Source organism: Diceros bicornis, chromosome X, assembly GCF_020826845.1.
Source record: "Diceros bicornis minor isolate mBicDic1 chromosome X, mDicBic1.mat.cur, whole genome shotgun sequence".
Taxonomy (NCBI): Eukaryota; Metazoa; Chordata; class Mammalia; order Perissodactyla; family Rhinocerotidae; genus Diceros; species Diceros bicornis.
Genome location: NC_080781.1, coordinates 79,984,054 through 79,996,229, shown reverse-complemented (window position 1 = coordinate 79,996,229; position 12,176 = coordinate 79,984,054). Strand labels below are relative to the sequence as shown.

At 36.4% G+C, this 12,176-nt stretch overlaps 1 protein-coding gene across 2 annotated transcripts in view; it reads right to left on the bottom strand.

Moving 5' to 3' along the window:
- KLHL4 (kelch like family member 4) overlaps window positions 1–12,176 on the bottom strand; it is a 124,086-nt gene that overhangs the window by 37,763 nt on the left and 74,147 nt on the right. For both annotated transcript variants that reach the window (XM_058536295.1, XM_058536294.1), the window contains exons 2-3: window positions 2,076–2,243; window positions 1,553–1,689 (exon numbers count right to left, since the gene is read on the bottom strand). In XM_058536295.1, the coding sequence (XP_058392278.1) occupies window positions 1,553–1,689; window positions 2,076–2,243 (305 nt within the window). The remainder of the gene's footprint in view (window positions 1–1,552; window positions 1,690–2,075; window positions 2,244–12,176) is intronic.

Genomic DNA, 12,176 nt, shown 5'->3' with positions numbered 1-12,176 from the left:
ATTGAAAAAGTGACCTACAGAATGAGAGAAAATATTTTCAAACCATATATCTGATAAGAGTTTAATATCCAAAATATATAAAGGACTTATACAACTCAATAGCACAAAAGCAAATAATCCAATTAAAAAATGGGCAAAGAACCCAAATAGACATTTTTCCAAAGAAGAAATCCAAATGGCCAATAGGTACATGAAAAGCTGCTCAACATCACTACTCATCAGGGAAATGCAAATTAAAACCACAGCGAGATATCACTTCACACCTGTTAGGATGGCTTTTATCAAAAAGACAAGAGATAACCAATGTTGGCAAGGCTCTGGAAAAAAGGGAACCCTTGTGCACTGTTGGTGGGAATGTAAATTGGTACAGCCATTATGGAAAACAGTATGGAGGTTCCTGAAAAAATTAAAAAGTAGAACGACAATATGATCCAGTAATCTCACTCCTGGGTATATATCCAAAGGAAATGAAATCAGGATCTTGAAGAGATATCTGCACTCCCATGTTTATTGCAGCATTATTCACAATAGCCAAGATATGGAAGCAACCTCAATGTCCTTTGACAGATGAATGGAAAAAGAAAATGTGGTATCTATATATACAATGGAATACATTCAGCCATAAGAAAGATGGAAACCCTGCCATGTGTGACAATATGGATGAACCTGGAGGGCATTATTCTAAGTGAAATAAGCCAGACAGAGAAAGATAAATACTGTATGGTTATCACTTGTGCACAGAATCTAAAAAAAAAAAAAAAAAAAAAGCTGATTTCATAGAAACTAAGTAGATTGGTTGTTGCCAGGGGCTAGGAGGGGAAAATGGGGAGATGTAGGTCAAAGAGTACAAACTTTCATAAGTAGGTAAGTTCTGAGGGTCTAATATACAGAGTGGTGACTATAGTTAATAATATGATATTGGGTACTGTATACCTGAAAGTTGCTGAATATATATCTTAAGCGTTCTCATCACAAAAGAGTTAACTATTTGAGATGATGTATGCATTAATTATCTTGATCTTGGTAATCATTCCACAATGTATATGTATATCAATCATCACTTTGTATACTTTAAATATATTATATTTGTCAATTATCCCTCGATAAAGTTGGAATAAATAAATAAATACTTCTTGGCCCCCAAACTCGTTACCTTTGTTTTATAGTTTGAGTAAATATGACTATTATTTCAAAGGAAGACCCTGACTAAATCTTTAATGTAGAGTTGGAATATCCCACTTCCACTCTCATTTTTACAAATGAGAATGTACCCACACCATTAAAGAGGGAAAGAGACCTGTTCTTGTATCTTTGTGTTAAAATAGCTCTATTGTCTCATGGTTAAAAAATATTTATAGCATATTATTTACCTCTTGCTCTTATATAGTATTGAATTTAAATCTTGATTCTGCCCCTTATTACCTTAGGAAGGTTACTTCACTGGTTTATCCTTTAGTTTTCTCACTCGTAGAGAAGATATAATAATAATGTGGGTTATATAATGTAGGTTTATTATGAGGATCGAATGAGTTAATACATGCCAAGCACTTACCTGTGTAAGCATACTGCACCAAAGAATTAAGCGCATTAGGATCAACTCCTTCCATCCTGATCTCTTCTTGTTTGGCTTCAAGCACATCGTTAGTAAACATTGCAGCAAAATAATCAGACACTGCACTGAGAACCAACCTGGAAATAGGAATGTTTCATAGAAACTTAAATCAGTGCATAATCTCATTGCAAAGCATGAAATGCAGTCACTAAGTTTGCAACACTGGTGAGTCTATTTTCTGCATAAATCTTTCTCAATTCAGTAAAGTATAGTGAAATTAACAAAGTAAATTGAGTTGATTTTCTTTCAGAGGATTTGTGCTGTTTTCCTTCATCAATTTCTCTAAAGTTTGTCACTTCTAAATATCACACAGGGAAATGGATCATATATGCTAATGCTTTTTAAATATAGGAAGATAAAAATCTATTTTCCTCAGTGTTCCAATGTGTAATCAATGGACTGATTCTTTCTCATTCATACTTGCTATACTCACCAAATGTTCTGCCTGCAGAACAATACTTACCGATGGGCTGGGATTCGAAGGTGTCCAGCAATGAGTAGCACATCACACAGTTGCTTCTCTTTCAGGTAGTTCTCCATTTTATGGAGAGTTTGCTCTGCATGGTTTACAGCAAGGAACTGCTCCTCAGATGTGCTGACATCCATTTCTTCAGGATGTTGTGTATCCAATCTGAGAGGGAGGAAAGAGTGAGAAAATAGTTTATTCTCTTAGTTAAGTGTGCAAATGTCCATTGGAAATATAGGCACATCAACATCTAAAAGAAATATATTGGATTAAAGTTAAAATTTGCCCTCTGATCTTAAATATTTCACCATGATTACTGCCTAACCTTCCACTAAAGAGAAGTGTCATTGTCAGTATTTATATCTGAAATGGAACCATAACTATGTATGGTTCAGCTATAGGGCTAGTGGTAATTGTTATATGCACAAACATAAACTTCCAAATACCAGCCTCTTTCTTTGATTGTTATTGGTATCACAATTATGTTATTAGGCATGAAATTATAGGTATGATTGAAAATACTTTTTAGATTTGATTATGTCCTGAGGCTTTTCCATGGAGAAGCTTTTTCTCATTACACATCAGAATATTTCTTGAAGAATCTCAAGCCTAAGAATCCCATAACATTCTTGACAATATGTCAATCCCATGAAGAAAATATACATATTTCCATCTTTTATATCTTTTTTCCAGCTTTATTGAGATGTAGTTGACATATAGTATGTGTAAGTTTAAGGTGTACAGCATGATGATTTGATCTACATATATATAGTGAAATGATTGCCACAGTGAGGTTAGTTAATACATCCATCACCTCACATAGTTACCATTTTTTTGTGTGTGGTGAGAACATTTAAGATCTATTCTCTTAGCAATTTTCAAGTATACAATAGAGTATTGTTAACTGTAGTCACCATGCTGTACACTAGATCCCCAGAACTTATTCATCTTCTAACTGGAAGTTTGTACCCTTTGATGATTTAGGCAAATATGATGACTGTTGAATTTATAATACTGCAAGCTGTCTACATGTTTTTTCAATATCACACAATGGTGGAATTTAAATACTGACACAAGCACATGGAGGCCTACAATCAGTAGAAGCTTAAAAATTTGATGGTTGGATGAACACACTTAAATACTTTGCTCATTACCTTTCTTGCTTCCAGGCATCATTTTCCAACCACCAGTTAGGATTAGTTTTAGTTTCCCTCACCCTCAACTCAGCCTGTGTTTCTTTGAAGACAGTTGGTCCAGGGTGACATTACTCTCTTTGTTTAATTCAAATAAAAGATTCATCTCTGAATCTTCTTAACCTTTAGACTCCTTGGGATATTCAGTCACAATACTGTATGGATAATCAGGGTAACATGGTATGAATATCCTTAAAAATTGCCTGCTACAAAATGCTCAAGTAATGCTTTGATTCACATTGAGTCAAACATTCAAAGTCTAATTATCTTAGCTAACCTCACATATACTCCATCATGTATTGGAGAGGGGCATATTCTAAAGGAGGAAGATGTTTTGGGAAGTTCTGGCCAGAAAATAATTTTATTCTATGAATTTTCTTCAGCCTAATTCGGTTAAGGACAAAAAAGTGTCTTTAATTACTAGCTAGTTTGGGATGCATTCACTGGGGCACAGTAAATTTATTATATATTTTTAGAATCTAAAAATCCTATCAGTATGAACCACACATAATTTTGTTAGGTTTCAAAAGACAGAGGCAACTTTATCTTGTGTCTCATCAAGAAATAAGAAATTAGTACTCAAAGAGATATGGGTAGATCAAATTATAGCATCCAAAATATAACAGACATTAATCTAAAGATATAAAAATATTATAATCTGCTCTTGATCATTATCTGAGAAGAATGTAATAAAACAAATCAACAACAATAAACTAGTCTATTGAAACTTAATCTGATCTTAATAATTTCCCAGGGCTCATAAATTACAGTTATCTTGCCCCCATTTTAGATACTGTGATGTCAAGTCAAAAGTTACAATGGAAGCCACGGCATTAAAGAATGTTCTTCCCTTTTCTTCATTGTATGGTAACTAGATTGTGACATGGGAGGCAGCATGATGGAATGAAAAGAGCATTAATGCCTGGATTTATTTCCTGCTCTTGTATTTACAAGCTGAATGATCTTGGGCAAGTCACTTTATCTCTCTAAGCATTAATTTTCTCCTACAAAATGGGGGTGAAAATAATACTAATACCAATATTACCAACAATAATGCTAATGCCACAGGACTCTTCAGGTGATTACATGAATTAATGTACACGAAAGTCTCTGTACAGATGTTAAAGTCTTGTGTTAAGTTACTCCTAACTATGAAGATGTGCTTATTTCCAAAAATATCTTTAAAAACATTTTGTCTTGAACTGTTATTTATTTAATTAATAGACTTTTTATTTTTTAAAGCAGTTATAAGATTACAGAAAATTTGAGAACTACGGAGAATTCCTTAGTTTTTCTTGTCACAAGTGGGAGGATATTTTTGGTTGTCACAACTAGAGAAGGATGCTACTGGCATCAAGTGGGTAGAGGCCAGAGATGCTAGTAAACATCCTATAATGCACAAGGAAGCCCTCTACAATAAAGAATTATTCACCCCAAAATGTCAATGGTGCCAAGTTTGAGAAACTCTGATTTACCCCTTAATTCTACAATTAGCCTTTTAAGCCTTTGAAAGTAGGGACTATGTTTAAAAATTTTTTTATAAGAATGCACCTAATATAATACCTTGCACACAATGAACATGTTAATTGCTGATTTAATATTCAAGCCAAATTTCAGTGACTAAACATTACTCTATATTAACTTTTTTTTACTATGGCAAAATGAGTCAATTTATTGAGTTCTGAGAATGAGGAGGGAAATTTGGGCTATCGTTGCAAAGAACCATTATTTTATTTTATTTATTTATTTATTTATTTTTAATTTTATTTATTTATTTTTTCCCCACAAAGCCCCAGTAGATAGTTGTATGTCATAGCTGCACATCCTTCTAGTTGTTGTATGTGGGACTCGGCCTCAGGATGGACGGAGAAGTGGTGCCTCGGTGCGCGCCCGGGATCCGAACCCGGGCCACCAGCATCGGAGCGCGCGCACTTAATTAACCACCAAGCCACGGGGCCGGCCCAGAACCATTATTTTAAACGAAATTTTACCATACCAAAAGTTGTGTTTATTTTTTTTTAAAGATTTTATTTATTTATTTTTTCCCCCCAAAGCCCCAGTAGATAGTTGTATGTCATAGCTGCACATCCTTCTAGTTGCTGTATGTGGGACTTGGCCTCAGGATGGACGGAGAAGTGGTTCCTCGCTGCGCGCCGGGATCCGAACCCCGGGCCACCGGCATCGGAGCGTGCGCACTTAACCACCAAGCCACGGGGCCGGCCCAGTTGTGTTTATTTTTAAACATTAGTTTTTAGAAGAGTTTTAGATTTACAAAAAATTGAGATGATAACAGAAAGTTATATACCCATACTCAGTTTCCCCTATTATTAACATCTTATATTAGTATGGTACATTTTTTACAATTAATAAACCAATATTGACACATTATTATTGACTAAAGTCCATACTTTATTCAAGTAATTTCTTCACTTTTTATTTAATGTCCTTTACTATTCCAAAATCTTATCCAGATACCACATTTAGTCACCATATCTCCTTAGGGTCCTCTTGGCTGTGACAGTTTCTAAGACTTTCCTTATTTTTGATGATATTGAAAATGTTGAGGAGTACTGGTCAGGTATTTTATAGAATGTCCCTCAATTTGGATTTGTCTGCTTTATTCTCATAATTAGGCGGGGTTATGGATTTTCAGTAGGAAGACCACAGAGATAAAATGCCATTCTTATCACATTATAGTAAGGGTGCATTCTGTCAACATGACTTATCACTGTTGATGTTAACATTGATCACCTGACTGAGGTAGTGTTTGTCAAGTTTCTTCACTGTAAAGGTACTCTTTTTGCCCCCTCTCCATCTTGTTCTCTTTGGAAGGAAGTCACTATGTGCAGCCCACACTTAAGGAGTAAGACATTATAGTCCACCTCCCTGAAGGTAGAGTAGTTACATAAATTGTTTGGAATTCTACTGCATTGGATATGTTTTTTCTCATCTATCTATCTATCTATCTATCTATCTATCTATCTATCTATCATCTATCTATCTTTTATATAAATATCAACTCATGGATATTTCTTTTATACTTTGGCTTATAATCCAATACTAAATTTATTAATTTTGTTGTTTAAATTGTTCCAGCTTTGGTCATTGGGAGCTCTCGCAGTTGGCTCCTGTGTCCCTTTCACATACCCAATTATTGTGGGGTTATTTTCAGCACTTCCTTACTTTCTGACACTAGAAGATATCCTAGGCTCATCTTGTGTAGAATCAGCCATTTCTCCAAGAAACCTTAGTTCCTTTTATTGGAGAAGGGTATTAGAAATCAGGATCTGAGCACTAGATATGCTTGTTGTTACTGGGTGTTATGGCTTCTAGGTTTTCTCAACTGACAGACAAAGGAAATATACGTGTATATACTAACCCAATAAAATGTGTTTTAATATTAAAATCCAAGTGCCACTTTAGTGCACAAGGTATTTATACTCTTTTGTGCTTAAGCAACACTTTCACATGAATATCACCAATTTAAATAAAAACTGTTTTTATCTTAGATAGAGTATAAATTTAGGATATTAGAAATTGAATGTGTGAATGAGAATTGTAAGCCAAAATAAAAACCAAAACAGAATTAAAAAAATCAATTGCCACTAATACAATTATTCTTTTCCTATCAGTATGCTTCAAATAGACTCTAATGAAAACAGAAAAGTAATCAAATAATTTTTCCTTAAATACCCATAGTGTCATACAATATACAAGCCACATTATGTCCTCCAAGGAATTGGGCATTCAAAATGGGCTCATAAGAAATTGAGAGGCAAAAGATTATTGTTAGAAATCTTGCTTTAAGCACTCAGAGATGCAGTTTAAATGCTTATTTTGGGGAAGATGGCAGAGTAGGAGGACTCTGAATTCACCTCCTCCCATGGACACAACAAATCTACAACTACCTGTGGAACAATTTCCTCTGAGAGAGATCTGGAAAGTAGACAAAAAGAACCCCACAACAAGGTACAACACTGAAAGAGGTGGAAGAGGCAGAAATACACCTCTGCTGAGGGAAAAAACACATTCTCGTTGCAGCAATTCCTGGCTGACAGCAATCTTAAAGGTAAGAAGCTTTTCATGGAGGAGTGGGGGGATCTGAGCAGGGGATCTATGCCACAATAGGCATCCCAGACTTTAGATTCAGCACAACTGAGACAAGATCCCATCATATCTGGCTTTGCTGGCTTTGAAAACCAACAAGGAATACCCCCAGAAAAACTATCAAACTTTAGAAAAAGAAAAACCTTCTCTTAACGGGCTCACACACAGATTCATGGGTTCCAGAAACCAGCACAAAAACACAAGAAATGTGCATAGTCCATTGGTAAAAGAGACTCAATTACTGAGCTCTGAGTGCATCTCAGAGAGTCAGGAGGTGGGTGGGCCCACCCACCCCAGGGACTGAGACACTGGTGGCAGCCATTATTGTGACCTAGTTCAGTAGTGCTGACATGGATGCTGGCAGACACCACTGGATTCCTTCTTTTAGCCTGTTAGTGCAGGAGTTTGCCCCATACACCAGAGCACTAATTCAATCAAGCAAAGTCAGAGCAGGCAGCCTGCCCCAGGGACTGGCCCCACCCACCAGCAAGCCCAGAGCAAACTCCTGGACCCGCGTAGGAGGGGTGTTTGGGACTTCTGCAGTGGGGTGAGTGGGTCTGCCTCAGCAGGATATACACACAGGGTGGGCCTGTATTGGTGGGGTGTGTGGGCCAGCGGGTGGTGGGGTGTGTTGGCCGCAACAGACTTGTGCCTCTGGCCATCTCAAATAGCCACACAGGGGATCTGTTCCACCTTCCAATGCCTGAAATGATTGTGTGCTGCCATGTCTGGGGCTGGCCCCACCTATCTGTGCTTCTGACAGAGCCAGCAACAGCTGTGTGGTACAAAGAGCTGCTTTGGAGGGCTGCAGCAATTGTGAGCCCCTGAGCCAGCACCCAGCCACACTGGGGGCTTGAGTTGCTTAACAGCAAAAAAGCAGTAGTTGTGTGCTATTAGACCTCACAGCCAGCTGTGCAGGGGCTTACCCCACACAATATAGTGACCATAGCAGCCACACATGGCTGAGCCTTACAACCAGACAGTCTAGGGGCCACCCTAGCCTACCCATGTGCCTGCAGCAAAAGCAACCCAGTCACAACAGAAGGGCACATGAAGCCCACAGAAGAGACATTTTTCCAGGAACATTTGGAACAAGTGACAAGAGGGAAACACTTTGCTGGGCCTCATAGGTTGTCTCTTACATAAGGCCACATTTCTAAGATTGAGAGACATAGCTGATATACCAAACACATAGATATAAGCACAGAGAAGTAGGCAAAATGATGAGACAAAGGAATATGTTCCAAATAAGAAAATAGGAAAAATCCTCAAAAAAAGAACTAAGCAAAACAGAGATAAACAATGTACCTGATAAAGAGTAAAAACGAGTAGTCATGAGGATGCTCACTGATTTGGGGAGAATAGATGAACACAGTAACTACTTCAATAAAAATTGGAAAATATAAAAAAGAACCAATCAGAACTGAGGAATATAATAATGGAAATGAAAAAATCAGTAGAGAGAATCAACAGCAGAGTAGATGACACAGAAGAGCAAATCAGTGAGCTGGATAAAAGGGTAGAGGAAATCATCCAAGCTGAACAGAAAAAAGAATTAAAAAGAATGAGCACAATATAAGGGACCTCTGAGACAACATCAAGCATACTAACTAACATCCATATTATAAGTGTCCCAGAGGAAGAAGAGGTAGACAAAGGGGCAGAGAACCTATTTGAAGAAATAACAGCTGAAAACTTCCTAACCTAAGGAAGACAACAGACATCCAGGTACAGGAAACACTGAGAGCACCAAACAAAATGAACCCAAAGAGACCCACACCAAGACACACTATGATTAAAATGTCAAGAATTAAAGATAAACAGAGAATCCTAAAAGCTGCAAGAGAAAGGCAATGTTACATACAAAGGAAACCATGTTAGACTATCAGCTGACTTCTCAGCAGAAACCTTATAGGCTAGAAGGGAGTGGCACGATATATTCGAAGTGCTGAAAGGAAAAAGCTTAAACAGCCAAGAATACTCTACCCAGCAAGATTATCATTTAGAATGGAAGGAGAGATAAAGAGTTTTCTAGAGAAGCAAAAACTACAGGAGTTTATCACTACTAAACTGGCTTTACAATAAATGTTAAAGGGACTTATTTAAGTGGAAAAGAAAAGACCACAAAAAGGAATAAGAAAATTATCAAAGAAAAAATATCTACCCAGCAAGGTTATCATTCAAAATGGAAGGAGAGATCAAAAATTTCCCAGACAAGCAAAAATTAAAGGAGTCTGTCACCAAGAAACCAGTGCTACAAGAAATGTTAAAGGGACTGATTTAAGGGGAAAAGAGAAGACCACAAATAGGAAAAATAATCTATTTCCATGATAAGAGGGTAATGGATACAAATGCACAAAAGCGAGGTTAGATATGATATCAAAAACATAAAAGGAGGGGGGGGAGTTAAAGAGTAGAGCTTTCAGACAGAGGTCAAACTAAAGAGACCATCAATTCTGTATAGAAGAAGAAAGGAACAGAGAACGACTACTAAAACACTGAGAAAAAAAAGTTAAAAATGGCAGTAAGTACATACTTATCAATAGCTACTTTAAACCTCAATGGACTAAATGCTCCAATTAAAAGGCATAGGGTGGCTGATTGGATAAAAAAACAAGACCCATATATATGCAGCATACAAGAAACACACTTCAGGCCTAAAGACACTCACAAACTGAAAGTGAAGGGATGGAAAAAGATACTCCACGTAAATGACAATGAAAAGAAAGCTGGGCTAGCAGTACTCATATCAGACAAAATAGACTTTAAAACAAAAACTGTAAAAAGAGACAAAGAAGGGCATTACATAATGATCAAGGGAACGATTCAACAAGAGGATATAACACTTGTAAATATCTACGCACCCAATGTAGGTGCACCTAAATAGATAAAGCAATTATTAACAGATATAAAAACAGAAATAGACAGTAACACAGTAATAGTAGGGGACTTTAACACTCCACTTACACCAATGGATAGATTGTCCAAACAGTAGATCAATAAGGAAACATTGGCCTTAAATGACACACAAGAACAGATGGACCTAGTAGATATATACAGAGCATTCCATCCAAAACCGAAGAATACACGTTCTTTTCAAATGCACATGGAACATTCTCCAGGATTGATCACATATTAGGCCACAAAACAAGTCTCCATAAATTTAAGAACATTGAAATAATACCAAGCTTCTTTTCTGACCACAACGGTATGAAACTAGAAATCAACTATAGGAAGAAAATCAGAAAAGCCACAAATACGTGGATATTAAACAAAATGCTACTGAACAACGACTGGGTCAATGAAGAAATAAAAAAATACCTAGAGACAAATGAAAATGAAAATACAACATGCCAGAATTTATGGGATACAGCAAAAGCAGTTCTAAGAGGGAAGTTTATAGCAATACAGGCCTATCTCAACAAACAAGAAAAATCTCAAATAAACAATCTAGCAATGCACCTAAAGGAACTGGAAAAAGAAGAACAGGCAAAGCCCAAAATCAGTAGAAGAAGGGAAATAATAAAAATCAGAGTAGAAATAAATGAAATAGAGACTAAAAAAAGAATAGAAAAAATTAATAAAACCAAGAGCTGGTTCTGTGAAAAGATCAACAAAATTGACAAACCTTTAGCTAGACTCACCAGGAAAAAAATAGAGAAGGCGCAAATAAGTAAAATCAGAAATGAAAGAGGAGAAATTACAACAGACAACTCCAAAATACAAAAGATTATAAGAGAATACTATGAAAAGCTATATGCCAACCAATTCGACAATCTGGAAGAAATGGATAAATTCTTAGAATCATACAACCTTCCAAAACTGGATCAAGAAGTAGAGAATTTGAATAGAGCACTCACCAGTAAGGAGATTGAAACGGTAATCAAAAACCTCCCCAAAAATAAAAGTCCCGGACCAGATGGCTTCCCTGGTGAATTCTACCGAACATCCAAAGAAGACTTAATACCTATCCTTCTCAAACTCTTCCAAAAAATTGAGGAGGAGGGGAAGCTCCCTAACTCATTCTACAAAGCAGACATTACCCTGATACCAAAACCAGACAAGGACAACACAACAAAAGAAAATTACAGGCCAATATCACTGATGAACATCGATGCAAAAATCCTCAACAAAATACTAGGAAATCACATACAACAATACGTTAAAAAGATTATACACCATGATCAAGAGGGATTTATTCCAGGTATGCAGGGATGGTTCAACATTGGCAAATCAATCAACGTAATACACCACATTAATAAAATGAAGAATAAAAATCACATGATCATCTCAACAGATGCAGAGAAAGCATTTGAAAAGATACAGCATCCATTTATGGTAAAAACTCTGAATAAAATGGGGATAGAAGAAAAGTACCTCAACATAATAAAGGCCATATACGACAAACCCACAGCTAATATCATGCACAATGGTGAAAAACTGAAAGCTAGTCCTCTAATAACAGGAACCAGACAAGGATGCCCACTGTCACCACTCCTATTTAACATAGTACTGAAAGTCCTAGCCAGAGCAATCACACAAGAGAAAGAAATAAAAGGGATCCAAATTGGAAAAGAAGAAGTGAAACTCTCACTATTTGCAGATGACATGATTTTATATATAGAAAACCCTAAAGAATCCACCAAAAAACTTTTAGAAGTAATAAATGAATATGGTAAAGTTGCAGGATACAAAATCATCATAAAACAATCAGTTGCATTTCTATACACTAACAACAAAGTAGCAGAAAGAGAAATTAAGAATACCATCCCATTTACAATTGCAACAAAAAGAATAA